Source organism: Helobdella robusta, assembly GCF_000326865.2.
Source record: "Helobdella robusta unplaced genomic scaffold HELROscaffold_129, whole genome shotgun sequence".
Lineage (NCBI taxonomy): Eukaryota > Metazoa > Annelida > Clitellata > Rhynchobdellida > Glossiphoniidae > Helobdella > Helobdella robusta.
In genome coordinates, this window is record NW_008703711.1 from 77,438 (window position 1) to 99,680 (window position 22,243).

Consider the following 22,243-nt stretch of genomic DNA (forward strand, 5'->3'; position numbering starts at 1 on the left):
TCATCATCATCATCACCATCGCTATTGTGTTCATCACTCATTATTATCATCAGCCTAATAAACAGCGATCATTGTATTGATCGTTGGAAGTGTAATTATTACAGCAATGATGAGATGTGCGGCATCACCATTCGCACTACAATATCACCAATAAGAGGACGACAGCAAACTTAACAATGCAACGTAAACCACACAACAACCAGTTGACCAACCAGCTGAATAAAACCAGCTGACCAGCCAGCTGACCAACCAGCCAACCAACCAGCCAACCAACCAGCCAACCAACCAACCTTCATAACATTGAACAGTCTGGTTTGACCCTGACCTCCCTCGTCAGCAAACAACTTGTGCTTTGGAAAAGTTCTAGAAACATCCCTCCTGATCATGCGTTCGAACCTGGAAAATCTGCATAAGTAATCTTTGTATTGGTCAGCATCGGCCAATTCACTTGCACCACTCAAGAGGAACCAGGCGGTGCCTCTGAAGGCCTGCGGTATGCCACGACTGTGTACGAGATTCTGATGGGGGGTGTGTGGTAAAGTGTTTATGTTGGTATCTGTCTGTCTGTCTGTCTGTTTGTTTGTTTGCTTGCTTTGATGTGTCTTTTGGTGTTGTTGTTGGTGTTCATTGATGTTGATGTTTGTGATCTGTTGTGTTTGTTGGTGTCGTGGCGTTGTTGTTTGTGTGTTTGTTAGCGGCGTTTCTGTGTTGTTAGTGTTGTTGGGACTGATGGCAGTGAAAACTGATAATGACGATGACGATGGCGATGATGATAATGATGATGATGATGACGATGATGACGATGATAGTGTTGACGTTGAATCAATGTGATAATCTTTGATGGGAATAAATTTAAAATTCACACGTGTAAGTGTTAAGATAAACAAACAATGAATTATCATTAAATGATGATTGCATCTTTATGAAATGATAACGATACCTATATACGAAATGATGGTGACGTCATGATGAAATGATGGTGATATCTTTATGGAATGACAATGGCACGAGAGTATTCATATATCTAATCTATATTTGAGGCCCTTTTCGTGATATAAATAATGAAAGATGTTTTCAATTGAGATTGAAACAATTCAATGATGATTAAGTATGAAGATGATAATGACGACGATATGGTGATGATAATGGTGATGACGACGATGACGATGATGGCAGGCCCTGAAAAACAAGGGTCATTTGGCATGACCCTTTGAGTTTAAAGGGCCTCTTGAAAAAATTTCTAAAACAATAATATTATAATGTAATATAAAAGTAATAAAAATGATTTTCCGTTTGACTAATTTTTCCACAAAAATATATTTAAAAATCATCTAATCTTTTTTTAAGTAAAAAAAATGTTTAATATTTATAATATAAAACTGTGTGCTTCAATAAATTAATACCAAAAATCTTAGTTAGGAATAATAAAGCCAATTCTAAAACAGCCATCTTCTATTTCAAATTAGATAACGAGTACTTCTTACGATAAGTGATGTTACTTTATCTTGACACCGAGACTCAAATTAAATTTTCTAAGAAGCGTTCACGTCATCTGAATGCGTGCTGTCTGTCGATGCCAACAATTTGGTTTACATCAAATTTATGCCGCATCAGATAATTTGATTCTCGAAACTCAGGAATCAACTTTGACAACAGAAAACAAATTATAATATCTAACTTATTGAAGATAAGAAAACGCTTAAAGATTTGTGGGGTTCTATTCTTTCAGAGTTTTAAAAACGCAACTGCCAACAAAGGAACTCATTAACAAATTTGCAACGACTCCTATAATTGCCGATCAAGTTTCGGCCTGGTATTTTTTGTGGGATGGTTGATGCGGTGTGTCATGCGGACTTACGGGAACATTTAAAGTCATTTCTCCTATTCGAAGGTTATTTGAAGTTCTGTGGAATTTCAATGAAACGCAAGAAAAAAATGTCTAAGTTAATTTTACAGCGTGATTATTTTCTGTAGTTCTATAATAAGTTATGGACCACATATTATCGAATTGAAACGACAAAAAAAATTAATGATCACAACTTCCGTCATGATAATAGAGTGAAGACAAAAAGAAGAACAGTGACGATGATGGCGATGACGAGTGTAGAAAGACACAAATGCGTGATCAGTCTGGGCTGTGTATGTGTTTGCGTGTGCAGAGAGAGAGAGAGAGAGAGAGAGAGAGAGAGAGAGAGAGAGAGAGAGAGAGAGAGAGAGAGTATGTGTGAGTGTATGTATGTGTGTGTTTTTGTATGTTAGCACGTGCGTTCACTCATAGGTCGGTATATACATATATATATATATATATATATATATATATATATATATATATATAAACAGAGGATCGCGCTTAACTTATTCACGCAAAAATTCAGTTACTTCGTGAGCGTTAGTTAGTGTTATATTGTTGTTGTTGTTGTTGCTGTTGTTGTTGTTGTTGTTGTTGTTGTTGTTCTAAAATTAGTGAAGTAGTCACTGACTTACTAACTTTTGCAACAGCAAGAAAAACAAATGACGCTGTTAGCTCGCAGATGATATAAATGCATACAACCAGCCCTTTGTAACAACATTTAACACAAACCGTTAATCACATACACATGCACATACACACACACAACACACACACACACAGGCATACACGCAGACGGACAGACACACGTACACATATTTTTTTCACTTTTGATATATATTTATATATCACATATATTGTTATATAAAAACAATATGTTTATATATGTATTAGGATTAACATGCAAATGACCTAAAAATAAGTTATGTTAATGATCAGCTTTTGGTACTAAATGTGTTTTTAAAATATACCTAAAAAAATTATTAATTCCATTAATCAATTTCGTGAAATAAAAAAATATATGTAAATAATAACAATTATAATTATTAATATTTATTTATTTTTATTACTATTATTATAAGACATTCAAAGAAAGACGTACGTAAAATATTTTTACTACTTCAAAATTCTATACCTATTTCGAATAGGTACCTGAACACTTTTGTGCAGGTACAAATAAATACCAAGAACGGGTGTATTTGCTAGAATAAATTTTTACCTGTACTTTTGCATTTATATGATTTTATAATTTAAATATTATTCACGCGCAAACACACACACACATACACACACACATGCATACAACAATCACACACTCACACGTACAAATAAACAAACATATGAAGATGCAATCGGTAATTTTTTCGAAGACAGACATACAGACCTTTAGGTAGACGCCATCCATCTTATATTTGCTCCAATTCTCTACCACATCTTTCCATTTCGACCAGGATTCGCTTTCGATTTCTGAAAAAATTTTGAGATAATTATGAAAAATTTTGAAGTAATTACACATAGCATTATTATTATTATTATAATAAATATTATTAATATTTTTGTTATTGTCGTCATTTTTCTACTTTTTGTTAACCGTCGCGGAGTTAGTTCAGTTGGTAAAAGTGCCATGTCTCGGGCTGTAGTTACGCGATGACCTGGTTCGAATACTGTCTGTCCGAAACTCAAAAATTATCCTACGCCAAAATGTGTATGTGCGTCGTGTGGTGTGTATATAGTGTGTATTGTTTATTTTATATTATTATTTTTAAAACACATACATTAAAATTCATACACACATACACACACACTCACACATACATACTAACACAAACTAATTAACACATACACACACACCACACATACACGCACGTGAATAAGCACACACATCACATACAAATACATACACAAATTATATACTTTTGTTTATGTGTATGTGTATAAAATTATACAGAGCGCCGTAATAAACATTAATCATACAATCATTTGCATACAAAACAACGCATTTGCATTAGAACTGCTTCACTTAACACTTGAAAATATTTCATAAAATAATAATTTTATATTTCATGTAATTATTTGTTATAATTATTTCTTATTTATAATTAAAAATGGCCGAAGCAGAAATTCAAAATTTGGCCAAATATACGGTGCGTCTCTAACAAACATGCACAACTACAACAACTAAAACAACATTGAATTACTAAAAGTACAACGACAAAATTTAAAATGAATTAACTAACCAATCAAATAACAGAATGACTGAAAGACAAAATTTACAAAATGAAAAATGAATGAAAATAACCGTTGATGACATCATCATTTCTACAGGCAATATTATCACCGACGTTACGATCGTCTTCTTTTCCTTTGTTATAAGAAATGACGTCATCATAATATTCATCGTAATCCGAATCTGCACTCTGATTGGTTGACGAAGAAGAGAGTGAACCCTGATTGGTCAGTGAGGAATGTTGACTAGATGTTGTTGAACTTTGGTTGTTGTTTGATGCAATATGTGAAAGATTTTTTCGACAAAATTGTTTTGTTGTTGATGTTGGAGGAAGTGTTGTTTTAGGGATAGTTGTTGTTGGTGATGTTGATGTTGTTGGTGGTGATGTTGTTGTCGAAAGATGTTTGTTGAAAGAAGTTTCGTTGGAAAATGTCAGGCATTTGCTGTCTGATTCTATTAATCTGGAAGGTGGCGATGGTTGTCGTTTGTGAAATGTTCGTTTGTTGTGTTTGTTGTTGTTGCGTTTGTTGTTGTGTTTGTTACTTGTTGTGCTTGTTTGTTGTTGGGTTTTTTGGTTTGTGGTGTTTGTTTGTTGTTGGGTTTGTTTGTTGTTGTGTTTGTTGGTTTGTTGTGTTTGTTTGTTGTTGTGTTTGTTGGTTTGTGGTGTTTGTTGGTTTGTTGTGTTTGTTTGTTGTTGTGTTGTGCTGCTGTGTTTTTTGAAGTTTTTATGTTAATGTATTTGTTGTTGATGCGTTAACGTGTTTGTTGTTGTTTTTGTTGTTGCAGTTAATGATGTTGTGTGTGATGAAAAATCAATTAGGTTATAACTAAATTAGTTACACCATTAAAACTCTCAAAGTGTCCTAATTGAATTTTTAATTAATTGATTAACCTGTTTGCCTCCTCCAGTTTAGCTAGCAATTCTTTCACTTCATCATTCAAACTATCTGAATCAGCGTGGTTGTTGTTGTTGTTGTCGTTGTTGTTGTTGTTTTTGTTGTTACTGTTGACGGTGTAGATGTTTGTATCATTGTTGTTGATGACAATTTTGTTGTTTTTGTTTACGTCATCGTTGTTTAATTGATCACAACAAGCTACATTGTTAATACCACTATTATTATTGTTGTTGTTGTTGTTGTCGTCGTTAGCGGTGTTGTTGTTGTTGTTATTTACTCTTTTGCTGTGGTTTTGTTTAATATCGTTGCCACCATCATTATCACCTTTGTGGTTGTTACGCTTGTCGTTGTCGTCGTCATCAGCAACATTGTTGTTGTTGTTGTTGTTGTTGTTGGAGTTTCGTTTGTTGTTGTCATCACCACCACCATTGTTGTTGTTGTTTTTGTAGTTGTTGTTGTTGGAGTTAATATCATGAATATTTTGATTGCAAGCATTCTTAACAAGTTTTGAATATTTTTGATCATTATTTGTAATCATTTCGCCATTACCAACAACATCATCACTATTAATGTTCGTTACCTCAAGCCTGTCTGATTCATTAACATTATGTATCATGTTGTTGTTGTTGTTGTTGTTGTTGTTGTTGCTGTTGTCGTCGTTGATGTTGTTGTCGTTGTTTATGTTGTCGTTGTTATCCATAGCTTTTTTGTTATTTTTGTTGTTTATGTTGTTGTTGTTGTTACAACTGCTGTTATAAACAGTATTATTGTTGTTGTTTATGTTGTTGTTATCCATGATCGGTGGTTGTTGTTGTGGCTATTGTGGCGGTCAACAACAGTGTAAAAAAATTTGTTGTTAATGTTATAGCTGATGTTATATCAATGTTGTTAATGTTATTAGTGTTGATTTTGGCGTTGTTGATGTAATTTAGTAATTTATATTGATGTTGTCACTCAAATCAAAATGTTATTGCTATTTCGTTGATATTTTTGCTATTATTATATAATAAAAATAATAAATAATAATAATATTAATATTATTATATTATTATACTTCTACTTATTATTATGATAAGTATATTATTATTTAAGAAATTATAGAAAATTTATAACACACCTACAGAAAAGTAAATAATTTTATTTAATTCTAGCTATCACGAAGAGTTAAACATTGTTTATATTTTAAAATTACGATGATATTACACACGTATATATATATATATATATATATATATACATATATGACTAACATATATATATATATACATATATGACTAACATATACATATATATATATATATATATATAAATATATATATATATGTATGTGTATATATATATACATATATTTATTTATTTGTGTGTGTGAGTACGTGTGCGTGTACGTGTGAATGAATAATAATATACCTCATTGATCACTTGGCGTTGTTTCGTTAGTCATGATTATCACGAAATAATATTATTAATAAACCATTTTATTCCTCGTTTAGTCAATTCTTTAAAAAACCAGATAGTATGATATATATATATATATATATATATATATATATATATATATATATATATATATATATATTGTTGTATAGTATGTGATCATGTATACATATATGTTGTTGTATTTGTTAATTTGTATAATAAATTGTTGTATATATATATATATATATATATATATATATATACATATAATTACATATATATATATACGTATATATATATATATGTTATATATATATATGATATATATATATGTTATATATATATATATACATACAACAATTTCCTACCAAGAACAATAGGTTATAGTTGTAGGTAGTCAGATAGCCATGTACTACTGCTTCTACGAACAACAAGCTTCAGCTTGTATGAACGCACGCAATGATGACGTAGATTAGTTCCATATATTATTACTATCAATAATGAATGATATTGATTTAAAAATAAATTAAATAAAAAATGATTAAAAATGAATCAAAATGGAAACTATCGAAACTCACAGTCATGGAATTTGCATTACATTTATATTTACATTAAAATACATTACACTAAGATTAAGTTACATTACATTATGTTATCAGTTATACTATTATACAACATTTCTGTTGTAATAACAACGTACCTATACTCACATACATTCAGTATTATATTGTTTCGGTGCCATTGGCTAACAAATAAATGGTAAGAATGTTATGATCTTAAAACACTTAAAAGAAGTCTTACAGTTATCATATCATACAATGTAATGTGCTTAAGTTAAGTGTATCTATTACAACTCCCTGCACAACTCACTTTATAATTAATTCAACAATTTCGTACCATGCAATTCAAACCATTTTATAATGTTTGTTTGTAAACAAATTTTTCATCTAGAATGCCTATTTACTATATGGCATAGCTAATACTATATTTTTGTTCTTTGCTTTGTTCATTTCTTATTTAATTATTCTATATCACCAAAATTTTAATATTTTATATATTGACGAAAAATCATTAAAATAAAAGTATTTATTCATCACATTATAGCAATAATTTATTATTATTCTTATCGTTATTATTCTGATTGTTAATATTATATTATTGTTAATATTTTTACAGTAGTTGTTATTATTCTTATTATTACCTTTTAATCTACAGGTTGACTGACTTGATTGGTTAATGATGTTTGCAGGTGAAACAGAATGAAAAGTTTTCTAATTTTTTATCATATATTTTTGTAAATTTTTATTTAAAAATGAATTTTTTTTTTAAATTTACATGAAACAAATAAAAAATTTGTTTTGATTTAAAAACCAAAAAATTATTTAATCTACATATGCATAACTTTTAAAAATTTTATCGTTTCCAGCTTAAACAACGTGTTATAAACGATTTTCAAAATTTGCTTTTCTTTGTGCTTTCTTCCTTCCGAAGTTTCAATTAATTTGGAGAACGAAATGGAGTTTTTGGATTCGCCTTTGAACCAGGTTTTGTGAACGTTATAGAAAAATTTATTAACTTTTATTTTATTAAGACGATGTCATGTCTTATGTGCCATGTCCAATAACTTGAGTTGAGATCTGTGGTATCAGGATCCGAATCTTGATGATGGATCCGGACTGATTTGGATCCAATTTGCATACGATCCTAAAACCAAAAATTCTGTTTTAAAACGAAAAATTCTACAAAAAATAAAATTGTGGCAGATTTAGCTGAAACAAATCAAGAAATTTATTAAATCCCAATGAGTTTGTAATGTTTAAAAATTTTTAAATTTAAAAACTATGGGTGTTTAAGTATACATACTTAAATTTTACTCAAGTATACATAATCAATGTTGATATTTAGATTCACTTTTTACGCCGACCCAGAATTTTTTGTTCTTTAGGTTGATTTTGAGCTCGTTAAATGATGGATCTGAATCTTTTCCAAATCTGTTTAGACCTGAATCCAGATTTGAAGCCATTTCATTCCTAGTGTGTGTACAATACTGTACGGGCTAACTGCTCTAATCTTTTTATTATTAATCAATTAGGTTATGATCACTACGTAGAGCAGTAGATGCATTGTATAATATATAAATGTTCATATCTTTGGATTTCATTTCATTTATCCACTTTTTCAAAATGACTAAGCCAGAACTTTTGCATTAATTAACTTTTGAAGTTTGAAGTATGCATGCATAAATGATGCGTACGTGCATAGTGCTGTGCGGATGGTAAGGCCCTTGTGACAAGAAGGTTTAATTAATTATAATTATAAGCATAGATATAGATAGATTCTATGCTGCTTACATGTTATTTTATTACTGTACTTTACTTTAGAATAGAATAACAATAACATGTATATGTATATAGTAACCAGCTACAATAAAAGACAGAGCTACAATAACAAAAATATAAAACAATGATCCATTATAATTATAATATTATGACATATATATCATGTTGTTATAAATTAAATATTCATTTAGATTATATTCACCTATATTGTTAAAAAGTGAATCCTCTGAAAAGTCAAACTTTGAGATTGTTTTATTTTTTAATTAGTATAATGTAGAATAGATAGATAAAGCTAACTGATGAATGAAGTATTGAGATTAAATTATAAGAATTATGGTATTAACAATTGAGTTTTTCAAGAGATTCAATAAAACAAGATGAGAAGATTTTTGAATTGCCAATTTGTAGAGTTTAATGTTACTATTAAAAATTTTAAATTATACGGATTAATGCCATCTTATCGTCTTTATTTATTTTTATTACCTAGGCTCACTTTTTTGCAAACAAGGCAGAAGCAGCCTACAAGAAAAAAAATTGGGATGCTGCCATACAGTACCACCAACAAGCTGCAGGTTGTCTTTAGTATAATAATCATCTATTACGTATCATTTTTGTTTCTGGTGTTTGTTGAATGTAGTATCTCTTGATATCTGTGTAATATCTTTTAGTATCTATGTGAATTAAAAGTGGATCATAAAGTACTAAAAGTACTAATTGTTGAAATACTGAACACACCTGCCAATTAAGTTTGCTGTAATGCGGATTGGAACAATGGTCTAATGTTTGCTGTCTGCACCACATTCCTAGTCTGTTATTTTCGTATAAAATAGTGTAAGATTGATTATCTTTTCTTTTAAAGTATATTTCATGAAGTAAAGTTGCTTCATTTAATTTCCTGAATTGATATAATAAAAAAATATTGCTAGTTTGCAAAAAAATGTAACTTGGAAACACAGATATGCACTTTTCTACAAAAACAACAATCTCTAATCATAATTATGCTAAATTATTGAGTTGGAATCAGTTCAGATTTCTAATGTTCAGTCAGTATATAATATTATTCTTTAGTAACCAAGCAATGTATGTATTGTTTTAAGATTACACTGTTTAAAGAAAAACTAGTTTACTACTTGGTTAGAGCTAAAACAGAACGGTATAGATGTCAATACATTTCAATTAAATGCTTTTTTGTGTAAAATTAGCAGCAAAACCCCTCTTTGTCATGCCTTTGTGTTTGGTGTATTACTTTGGTTGGCTGACATTTAAAATATTAAAAATTAAGTCACATCATTGGCTTAACATTTTAGAATTCTTGGCTGAAGCAAAAGGTTTGATCAGTGACGGAACAGGTTTGGAGTCTATAGTTCTTCAAGAAAAATATCATTTAAGACAAGTGGAACTGCTCATTGTTAGGAAAGAAAAAGCTGCTACAGAACAAAAACCATCAAGCCCAAATAGTGAAACAGTAATTTTTTACTTTTTATATCCACTTTCATCAGTTTGTTATATGATTATACGTAAAATTATCATATTTCTCACTTTGAATTTTTCAAATTTTCGTCTCATTTAAATTTCTAATAATTATTTCCTAGCAGTAGATGAAGTGAGGAGTCAGTCATGTCAACTGAGCAGAGTCATCTATGATTGGACAGTTGGCTAGAGTCCATCTTCGAACGCATTTGTTGAATTTCTGGTTTAATGAAATAGTGGTACCTATCTATTTGTTAACCTAATATACATTTCTGTTCAGACTTACTAAGAAAACCATTCTTGTCGTTTTTTATCCTATATAATTAAGAAATTTACTAATTTATTTCGTTTGTAAAATTTTGTTAACAGTCATTTAGTATAATAAATTTTGAACGTGACGTTAGCGTCAGTCTTTGCAATGTTTAACATTTCTACTGCTAAGCTGAAGTATCATTAAAGTCGTTGACTAGCTTTTCCTTATACTCCTTACCAGACAACTTTAATTTTTCGCGTGTAACATAAATTATAAACAACTTCACGATACTATATTAAACATGGGAAGGAAAGCAAAATAAGTCAAAACCACATAACGATCGCTGCGAGGTTTTGTGTCGCATTTCGTCGCAACTGAAAATTTTAAATGATTAATAATGCAAATTGAACAAACGTAGTAAAATTAAGAACCATGAGTAAAATAAGTTTCATTTTGCTTATTTTTAAAAATTCAGTTAAACCTTAAAAGCAAATAAGTTTCATTTCCCATATTTTTAAAAATTTAGTTGAACAGTAAGCAAAACCAAATTATGAATGTGTTTAATTAATAACATCTGTGATATGAAATATCTCAACAAATTGCAAATCAGTGACTAAGTAAAAGTATGTTTAATAACTAATTTTAGTGTTGTTTTATTAGTATGATTTATTCAACAAATTAAGAATCAAGGTGCTTTCTACACGGCTTTGCTTTGTAGGCAGGCCATCTGCATACAGGACAGCAGTGATTGTCCCTGGTCAACCAGTTCATGATGCAACTCTGGTGGTAAGCATGTCCACATGGCAGACCACACAAATAATCAGCTCTCTTATATCTGTCCAGGCAGATAGAGCAATCAGAACTTTCAATTACTCCACTGGGAATTATGAAATTATGACAAGTGGAGATATTCTCAGGTGATGTTTTAAACGTGATTGATGCTAATAACTTCTGAACTGGAGAAAGCATGGGTTCTTCTATGGTTGAAATCGAAGCATTGGTTGTATCGTTTTCATTATCTGCATTGTCATTTGAAACCATTCCTGTGTCTGATTTAGAATCATCATGCTTGCAAGCACACTTGTAGTTACCATCCATCAAATACTTGGCAGCTTTTATTGTTCCTAATTTCAGAGCTGACTGTCTGTCCTTAGCCTCTTTCATTTTATTGTGGAGTGAATGTTTGCGTTTGCTGGGATGCAGGGCTATGCGACATTTATCACAGATGAAAATGTATGGCTGCATTCTTTTTTGTTTCAAATTGTTGTTGAATTCACATACATCATCTTCAGATATGTGAGATGCATGAACATCATCTTCATGCTCGATGGAATAATCTGAATCATTGTTACTGCTCGTGGAAGGGCATCTGACACCTGCAAACCTCCAAACAGGAAGGTCATGAAGGTACTGGGATGATACAATTGGCCTCAACCACAGGTCTGGTACTGCCAATCTCTCAATGAACATTTCCATCATTCCAAAATCAGAAGTGTTATCATCATCTGGATCGAATGTTGGCAAGCGACTTGCATGTTCTGAAGACGAGAAAAATGATTGCATGATTCGATTGATGAACATCTCTAAATAGGTCAAACTGTACACTCCTCCTGCTTGATTGGTGTTTTGATTGGCTGAGTGCTCAGAACTATTGAATATTTTCTTCTTGACGGTGATGAAAGCAAACTGGACGAGGAAGAATGTAAAAAGAGGCAAGCACCATCCCTTCCTGTAATGAATGTACTGGTACCAATCATTCCTCATCTGACTGCCAATGGAGGAGAAAGACAGGACTCTGATGTACAATAGAAGACAATCAATTACATCTTGGCATTGAGAAAATGATTTATACGTGCCTAATACCACCATCCACAAACAGATGAGGCAAGCATTGCATTTAAAAAGGCTCCATAAGAAATGGATAGCTTTGTTTGACAATTTCTTTTCTGAGAGAAATATTACATCAAAGCAGCAGGCAAAACTCATTATAATTAAGCTAGTTATGAAGATGTCATTGATTTCTGGATGCAAAAATTTTAGGAAATTAGAAAATGATTTGTAGTTGAAATGTTCACCGGATTTGCTACCAAATTTCAAAAGTTTTTCTGGAGTTATAACTAAATAAAAAGGTTTAACATCTTTAAAGGCCAATTCATTTGAGGGGAAAATGTTAAACATTTTACTTGAGTTGCATAGAAAATCATTTTTAAATAAATTGATTTTGTCCAAGTTTAAAACAATTTGAAATAATTCTTTATTTAGCTTTTTATCATTAAAATTGACCTGACCAAATTTAATTCTCCCTGAAAACTTAGCAGGCATGACTGAATAAAATAATGGAGGAGTCTTCAGTGGAGACACAAAAAGAACTTTAATTTTTTCATGGCAGATGTCGGATGTTGTACTTTCATTGAAATACCAATCAGCATTCTTGGTATCTTTATTTGTATCAAATTGTAGCCACTTACTTTTTAACTGTTCATAGTTTAAAACTTTTTGAACCTTCTTAGAAAGAATTTGATTGACCCATTTTAAGACACTCTTATGATCCATTTTGCTGCCATAGTATGTTTTAGTGATGACTTTATCCTTAAAACAATTCCCTTCTGGTATGGATAAAATAATTTCATCCTGCAGCCATTCCCTTGATCTGCAGAAGCTAATTATTAATTTGAAATTAACAGATGGAGTCAAAATTATAATTAAAAATAATCTACTAACTTGAAATCTTTTTTGCAGTTAAATGTACCAGCTTGTATGCCAAATTTAGAAAGTGTTTTTACTATTTTATTCCATTCTTTTCTATTTAGTTTTTGACCCATATCTCTATTTAAATTATTTGCTGAAACCTGAACAACCCAAACACTATCCTTCGTATCTTCAACTTTTTCAAGGAAATGATCACCACCAATGAAATCCACAACAACATTCTGGCCAACATCATCTTCTTTATTCAACATTGAGGCATCAATATCACTGGATTCACGTTCAATTAACTCTCCTTTATTAAATTAATTAAAACAAAGTCAATTTTCTAATTAAAGAATTATTCATTCAAGTTTTATTTACATAAATCACATTCTAGGTATAATTTTAATTATATTTTTTAGTCCCTGTTAAGTCATGTAATTTCGCTTTTATTTACCTTTTGCAATTTACTAAAAGCAAAATAAATGTTAATTAAAAAAAGAAAGCAGGATGACAAACTTTACAATATATTACACATTACTATTACTATGTATAGAGTAATGATTACTTTAGTAAGTTTAAGTTAGTTTAGTTAGACACACCTGAGTTTTCAACCATTTCAGAAAGATCCCTCTTCTCTAGAGCATTGTCATAGTTCACTCCTCTGCTATCAAGAATTGATTTCAACTTTTGAACACTTAGAGAGAAAGGGTCAATTAATTTGTTTGCCAAGTATCCAGTCTGGTAATAAGTAAATGTCTCCAAAATGCGGGCAAGTATGAACAAGATTAGCAGATACAAACTAAACAGAAGTATTTTCCACCACATCTTTCTTCAGCATGTATGTTAATTGTTAGTTTCTAAGATCTCTTCCTTTCCCATGCATAGTTTGTTTCAACTTAAAATATAATTAAAATATAATTATTATATTTCAATAAAATTAAATTCTTTAAATTTTAATTTAATATTTAAAATTAATTTTTGTTCTAATTATGCACTTATTTTTTTTACTTCAAGACCAAGTAAAAATTAAATTAAATTAAAAGTTAAAAATAGAAGTTTTAAATATTTTAATATAATTAATTAAATTAAAATTATTTAATAATATATATTCTATTGTTTTAATAAATAAAATTTTAAAAATATAATATTAAAAATTAAATTAATTATTATTATATAAAATATTATATTATGATCTGTCAATTAAAACAGAAGGTTAATTAATATTAAATCTATAACTATTTTTTCATTAATTAAATAAAAACAAAACAATTAGAAATATTGATGACAAGAACTCAGCAATCACAATTTTGGAGAATTTAAATGCCAGAAGTTACACCAACATCACAACAGCTGATACTTCCATCTTGGATGTGATTTTTGATTTTTGGTTATAAAAATATTTCAAGTTTTTAATTTTACTTCATTACTAATAATTGATCATATTTGACCCATACATATAGAACAATATTGACTAATATACTTAGTAAGATATATACCATAAAATTTTCCGTGAGAAGAACAACTAAACAAGACGTCAAGTCGCACTGGCTCAGACAGATCAGTGCAGAGAGTGGCTCACTAAAAGCAAAGGTTAAGAAATGAAATCTCTGTATCGTGAAGTGTGGAGAAATTGCTCAATACCGGCTGAATGGAACTTAGTTCCGCTATACAAAAGCAAAGGTGATCTATTGAACTGCTCATCATATCGGGGTATAAGTCTGTTAGAACACTCCCTGAAATGTGTCGAGAAAATCATTGAGAGAAGATTAACGTCGTGCATCACAATCGGAAATTATCAATTTGGTTTCCTAGCAATTGATGCAATTATGCAATTTGATTTCCTAGCAATTGTGAATTGATGCAATTCACATCCTTTGGCAACTGCAAGAGAAGTACCTCGCAAAGCATCAACAACTATCACACATTTTTGTAGACCTTGAAAAAGCATTTGATCGAGTTCCCCGTGAAGCAATCAGGTGGAGTCTACGTCGACAACTCATTCCAGAATATCTTGTTCGACTTGTGATGGAAATGTATACAAATACTAAGACTCTTGTCAGCACAACGGTTGGAAACACAGATGCATTTGACATCAGCGTTGGAGTTCACCAAGGCTCGATTCTCAGTCCACTGTTATTTATAACTGGGATAGAAGAAATCACAAAATCGATACGCGCTGGTGATATTTGGAATCTAATATATGCTGATGATATCGTTTTAACAGCCACGTCTGAGCAGAATGCAGCACAGATGTTTGAAGATTGGAACACCAGACTCGCCGATCATGGATTCAAAGTCAACATCAGCAAAACCAAAGCAATGGACACTGGTGAACCCAGCCAATCCACAGCTACTGGTAACATTTCAATCAAGTGTCAGCAGTGTAACCAGTGATGTCACAAACGTTGTTCAAAAGTAATTGGTACTTTATCTAAAGTGTCCAATTTTGTTTGTCCTGCTTGCATCAATCCACAACAACAAATTCGAAATAGCAATGTTTTTGAAGCCATTAAGGTAGAGAAAGTCACATCGTTTTAATATCTAGGTGATGTTCTGAATTGTACTGGAACAGCTGAAGCTGCCGTTCGAGCACGCATACGTGCTTCCTGGAATTAATGGCATACCTTACCTTTATATTGATGCGGCGTGACATCCCACTACCACTACGATCAAGACTTTATAAATCTGTGATACGTCTGGTGTTGTATGGTGCAGAAACATGGCCAATGACAACCAAACTAGAACAACAACTTCAACGAACCGACATGAAAATGCTCCGATGGATGCAACGAATTAGTCTGAAGGACCACATCAAATCTACCAAAATCCTGCGTCGTGCTGGTTTAGATGATATAAAGGTGGTTTGGTCATGTCAAACGAAGTGGAAACAGTGCCATAACTTCTCTTGCAGATGTTGAAGTACCTGGCACACGTCCCAAAGGCCGTCCAAAGAAGTCCTGGTCGCAAACAATCGAGCAAGACATGAAAGCTCTAAATTTAAATGAAATGGATTCAACTAATCGTCTAATTTGGCGCAAAAAGTTGATGGCAAAGAAAACAACGTCCTACCTCGGGAAACCAGATCTCTGGACGCTAAACGAAAATTGATTGAATACTTAGTAAGATATATGACCAGTATATGATCACACCATGAATTATTTGACTAAGTCATGTACTTAACTTAACACATGTAAATCATCGAGTTACACAAAATATTATCATGTGGAAATTTTGTCAAATATATATATATTATTTTTATTATTGACAAAACTGTCCCAGAGGGCCATAAAGAACCACTTAACTAGACTGAAAAAATTAAAATAAACGAATTTCAATAAAATGTACATCGACACGGAAAAATAAGTTTGAAAAATCATATTTAATATTATTAATGACCACCTTCCTCGCGAAATAATATCATAAGGAAAACCAATTAAATAAAGTTTGATAAATTGATAGTTATAATAATATTGATAGTTTTTAATAGTTAAAAATGTGTTAAAATCAACAGAGAGCCGTTGAAGAGACGACATCCTCTGGCCATATTCGAATAATTCGGTTGCAGAAGAAATATTTAGTTGAGTTGTCACTAAGATTGAAATCACGCAATTTACTTTGATGTCTCCGAGTTGATAAGTACAGTGATAAAATTAAATTACTATTTAGGTCTGTTTGAACGAGTTTATGAAGTATTTTGTACAGAATTCATGAATCAGAAATTAACCTCTGGCGTTCCAAAGTATGTATTCCAACTGCATGCCGACGAGACAGATATGGGAGATGATGTAGAGACGGGATAAACTTTATAAATCTTTTCTGTACATCTTCAATTTTTTTTATTTGGTATTTGTAATGTGGATTTAACACAGACGAAGCATATTCAACCAGAGGACGTACGTATGTGCATAAGGATTTGATAAGTAGGTCTTTATCCTTTGAGGTAAAACCTCTAGTGATTAACCTTCCACCTATGTTAAGAAGATCGGGAACTTCTCTGGATTTATTTAAAAAAGAACTAAAGACATTTTTATTTTCTGTGAAATTGTAAAATTTGTTACTTTGATTTTCGTTTCATGAACAGTCACATATAACATTTTGTTTTGTTTTTGAGAGAACGCTTATGAAATTGTTTAATTAGCGTTTAATAAATGTTTCTTAATAATTAATAATATATATATATATATATATATATATATATATATGATATATTTGTTGATTGTTGATTTTTCGTAATTTTTCTTAATTTTCAGCGTTTTTTCAGAGTGCATATTGTTCCAATTAGGTTTAATTGATAGGTTAATTAGAGAGGATTATTAATATATTTTGTCTCTTTGAATAATTTAGAACTTAAGTAACTAATTTATTTTTTTTAGTTTAAATCTTAAGTAAATACGTTTCTGTTAAATTGTAAGCTATCACTCTTTGTTTTTTAGACGTATTGCATTGTTTCGGTTGTTCTGTTCTTTTGTCTGGAATATCAACAGTAATTTGAAAAAAAATTTTGGTAATTGTTGTTGCAGAATATAAAACTACCTTGGCTGTCGCTGAAACGGCTTCGACAGTGCAGCTGCTGCATCGTGCTAAAGACCTGTATCTACCATTGCATTTTTTCCATAGACTTCGTTTGTGTGCTCGATTAAGACATGTCTAAAACAAGATCTCAGAGAAGTCAGTCAATTCCGGAACCTGCTTCCGTAAAGGATGATAACATATTATGTTGCTTATGTGATGCGGTGGTTCAAATCGAGCCTTCGGACTTATATGATGAATTGGTGAAATATGCTAGCAAAAGTAAAAACATGAAGTTTTATTGTGATAATTGCGTGAAACATGCTGATGGTTTCAAAGGTCATTTGCTTAACGAAAAATTTGAATCCATTGATTCTCGTCTTAAAACGTTTGATTCCATTGATATTGGGATGAAAAGTCTGCAGTTGAGGCTTGAGTCAAGCGGTGAGAACCTAAAACAGCTAGAAAAACTAGACGAGAAACTTAACCAGTCTATTAATTCCTTGAAAAACAATATCACCAAGTCTTGGTCAGATGTGGTAAAGAGTAATTCTAAAATTGTCGATAACGAGGCTACTTCCTTGAGAAATATGATCAGTACTTCATTTTCCGATGTGGTAAAAAAGGACCTCGACGTAGTTAGTAAAGAGGTCATCTCTGTTCGCAAAACAATTGAAGTGGTAAATGAAGTTAAGGCCCGTGAGAAAAACATAGTTCTCTAATTTCAGCGAAGACTTGGATGTTGCTAAAGATAGGGGCAATGTTCTTGGCTTTTTAAGGTTTCTAACAGATGAGTCTCTGAAAGATGAGGACATATTGAAAATATTCAGACAAGGTAAAAAGCCAAGCGTATCGTCTCCTCCGCGTCCAGTGATTGTTAAGTTTATCAACCTTTCTGCAAAAGTCCTGGTTATGAGAAGATTGTTCAGATTAGCGCTGCTGGATGAAAAAATGAGGGAAGTGAGGATTAGTGATGACCTTACAACGGACCAGCGTCTGCAACTTAAAAAATTGGTTCTTGAGGCAAAAACGCGGGAATCTAAAGATGGTCATTTTTTATATCGGGTCAGAGGTGTGGTCGGGCAATGGAGAATAGTGAGATATCCAAGGCCTGCTACCAAACCGGATTAAATTTGGAATTGCTTAATATTAGATCCATTCGGTCAAAATATGATATAATTCGTGATTTGTTATCAAATGATTTAGATATATGTGTACTGACCGAAACATGGCATGGATCATCTGAAGATATTTCTGTGAAATTGGCTATGCCTTATGGCTTCTCATTTATGGATTATTTGCGCCCACACGACCCTAATCATGGAGGAATAATTGTATATTTTAAGAATGTTTTCAAGGTTAAAAAAATAGAATTACCAGTGGTAAATTCCTTTGAATCACTTGCTATTAAATTTCGGTGCGGTAAAAAAAACGATTCTGTTATTGGCAGTTTATCGACCGGGTTCTGTACCAATTACTCCTGCATTTTTTGATGAGCTTACATCACTCTTGGAACAGATTTCGTTATTGGCGGACTATGTCATTTTTACGGGGATTTGAATGTTCATTTGGAAAAGGTTGGAGATACTCATTCAATCCGGTTGGTAGATGTTTTTCATGCATTTAACCTTGAAAATAGAGTTAAGGAAACTACCCATGTACATGGTGGTATCTTGGATCTAGTGGTATCCTTAATGGAATTGCCTGTGTCCTCATGTACCGTAGGTCCATATGGTATTTATTCCGATCATGGTCTGGTCCAAGTATGTTTTTCGATTCCGCTAAATTATTTTGTTAGAAAAAAAAGACTGGTTCGTTCATGGAATCGCGTGGATTTTGATAAATTTGCCGCGTTCATAATAAACTCGCCTATTAATGGACCTTTTAAATCAGATGATCCTGAATACTTATTTGATCTTTACAAAAAAGAAGTTAAAAATATTATAGATATTGTTGCACCGAAACACTATGTGATGACTAGAAACAATGCTGCTTCGCCTTGGTTCGATGAAGAGTGTAGGCAGACTAAGCTACGCTGCAGAAGACTTGAAAGAGCTTATCGACTTAATCCTGGGGATTTTAGCAAGAAAAGGTTCGTTGATGCTATGTTGAAAAAACAGTCATTGCTTTCAGAAAAAAGGAAAGCCTACTGGAGAAATATGATTTAAATAAATGGCTCCAATCCAAAGAAACTCTGGATGACAATTAACAGGGTTTTATGCAAGATGAATTCTGTTGATTTGCTTAATATGTCAGATGAGTTAAATTCTGATGATTTTGCTCAATTTTTTAAAGATAAGGTTGACAACATACTGGAGACGAGTATCAAAGAGCCTATTGTTTTAAACAATCGGATGAGTGAATGTGCTGAACTTTCATTATTTCAGTGCTGTTCCAGTGATGATGAGATTCGTCAAGTTATTTTGAATTCACCTACAAAGTCGTGCCCACTGGATGATTTGCCAACTAAATTTTGATTTAAAAAATACGTTCATCATACGTTTCTCCCGTTTTTGACTGTTTTGTAAATGCATTTCCCGATGGCTTTTAAATATTCAATTGTTGTTCCGATGTTAAAAAAGCAGACACTAGACAAGAATAGTTTATCAAGTTATAGACCGGTGTCAAATTTAACATTTTTGTCAAAAGTTATTGAACGAATTGTCCACAAACAGCTAATTTGTCATTTAAATCATAATGATCTGCTACCAAAATGTCAGTCAGGATTTAAAAAATTTCATTCAACTGAGACTGCACTGATAGATGTTTCATCTGAGTTGTTTGCTGCTATTGATGATCAAAATATCTAAATCTTGGCATTACTTGATATTAGTGCAGCCTTTGATTGTGTTAATCAAGAGATTTTACTTGGAAAGCTACGTCAATGTTTTGGAATCTTAGGTGTTGTTCTTATTTGGTTCGAATCATATCTCTCTGCGCGAAAACAACAGGTATTACGCAGAGATGTTTTATCATCTGTTCAGGAAGTAAAGCATGGTGTACCGCAAGGCTCAGTACTTGGACCGCTGCTGTTTCTGCTATACACTGCTGACGTTTTAGACATCATTGATTCATCAGGTTCAAGCATCATGGGTTTGCAGATGACATACAAATCATTGTCAGTGGTCCAGCTACTTCATTTCAAGCTCTTGTTGAAAGATTTGGTCGGTGCATGGAGGCGATTGATTCTTGGATGATCAAGCACGAACTCAAATTGAATCAATGCAAAGCCCAATTATTGCCAATTGGTACGTGGCAGCAAATAAACAAATTAAATTTCATTTCGATTGAGATTAACAACAGTAAGATTGAATTATGTCAAATTGCTCGTAATCTTGGTGTTGTATTCGATGGTAATATGACAATGGATTGCCACATAAAGTCGCTAACTGGTGAATGTCATCGACAACTTCGCATGATGAGGGCTATAAAAAATTCACTTAATGAGATTACCCTAAAGAGTTTGGCTCACGCGTTTATTCACTTGAGGCTGGACTATTGCAACAGCCTTTTTTACGGTGTCTTCATGTTAGAAATTTCCAAACTACAGTCAATTCAAAATCGCATGGCCAAGCTAGTTGTCGGAGGTTTTAGATCTGATCATGTGTCGCCGATTTTACGGGATCTGCACTGGCTCCCGATTGAAAAGAGAATTATCTACAAGATTGCTGTTTTGATGTTCAAAGTTTTAAATGGGCGTGCTCCTCCGTATTCGGTCGGTAGATTGACTAAACGCGATTCAACGTCTGGTTATCCAGGATTGAGATCCAATAATAGGAATTTGCTGGACGTTCCTCAAACCCGTTTGGTAACTGGTAAAAGAAATTTTGCTGTTGCTGGACCGATGGTGTGGAATAATTTGCCAACCTCACTCCGTCTACCTGGAATATCATTTTCTCTATTTTGTAAACAATTAAAGTTGCTGCTTTTTAAGCAGCATTTCGGTTCTTGTAATTAAATGTGATTATGAAAACGAAATTTTTTGTTTTTGTTTTTTTTTTTATTTTTTATGTTCTTTATTAGACGGTACGGTACTATCGTTATGTTGTTTTAATTCTTGTGTCGGTTAATAATTCGTTGTGAGGCTTGTTGATTATTGCATTGAATTTTTGTACATAACTAATAACTTGTGTGGATAAATCCTAAAAATCGTCATTTGAATTAGTATTACTTCTTTTTGGTCATCTATTTATTTATTGATTTTGTGTTAATAGATGTGTGTTCTGACATTTAACTGAGTGACAATCAACTTTCTTTCTTTTGTCTTATTTATTTTTACTTGCACTTATTGTAGGCGCTTTTGAGATTTTATTAAAAAGCGATTTCTAAATTTTCATTTAATAATATATATATATATATATATATATATATATATATATATATATATATATATATATATATATATATATATATATATATTAGGATTTAGACCATATTCGATACAGTTTTTAAGAAAATCAACCGCGTTAATACATTTATTATATTTATACATTAATTTTTCAAGTTTCAAGTATTTTCAGCAATTTTAAAATTTTAATTTATTTTGTTTAATTCTAATATATATCTATGTAAATAATTTTAAGTTAATTTATC

General features: G+C 31.7%; 4 protein-coding genes across 4 annotated transcripts in view; 2 read left to right on the forward strand and 2 right to left on the reverse strand.

Moving 5' to 3' along the window:
• Nucleotides 1-377, reverse strand: part of HELRODRAFT_143678 (hypothetical protein) — a gene marked incomplete at both ends in the record, with an annotated part of 3,036 nt that extends 2,659 nt beyond the window's left edge. Inside the window, one exon of the mRNA XM_009014029.1 lies at nt 291-377. Coding sequence (XP_009012277.1) covers nt 291-377 — 87 coding nt within the window. The remainder of the gene's footprint in view (nt 1-290) is intronic.
• A 7,525-nt stretch (nt 378-7,902) lies between these two features.
• Nucleotides 7,903-10,387, forward strand: HELRODRAFT_184013 (hypothetical protein; the record flags this gene model as incomplete). Its single annotated transcript, XM_009014030.1, has 4 exons — nt 7,903-7,932; nt 9,215-9,299; nt 10,035-10,184; nt 10,320-10,387. 4 exons carry the CDS (start codon nt 7,903-7,905, stop codon nt 10,385-10,387), a joined length of 333 nt encoding a protein of 110 aa, XP_009012278.1.
• A 741-nt stretch (nt 10,388-11,128) lies between these two features.
• On the reverse strand, nt 11,129-13,966 carry HELRODRAFT_92300 (hypothetical protein; the record flags this gene model as incomplete). The annotated part of the gene is made up of 5 exons (XM_009014031.1): nt 11,129-11,554; nt 11,762-12,702; nt 12,739-13,109; nt 13,172-13,426; nt 13,737-13,966. 5 exons carry the CDS (start codon nt 13,964-13,966, stop codon nt 11,129-11,131), a joined length of 2,223 nt encoding a protein of 740 aa, XP_009012279.1.
• A 3,818-nt stretch (nt 13,967-17,784) lies between these two features.
• Nucleotides 17,785-20,127, forward strand: HELRODRAFT_184015 (hypothetical protein; the record flags this gene model as incomplete). Its single annotated transcript, XM_009014032.1, has 5 exons — nt 17,785-18,349; nt 18,402-18,610; nt 18,721-19,008; nt 19,101-19,227; nt 19,907-20,127. The coding sequence occupies 5 exons, from the start codon at nt 17,785-17,787 to the stop codon at nt 20,125-20,127; spliced, it is 1,410 nt and encodes a 469-aa protein (XP_009012280.1).
• Nucleotides 20,128-22,243: the final 2,116 nt, after the last annotated feature.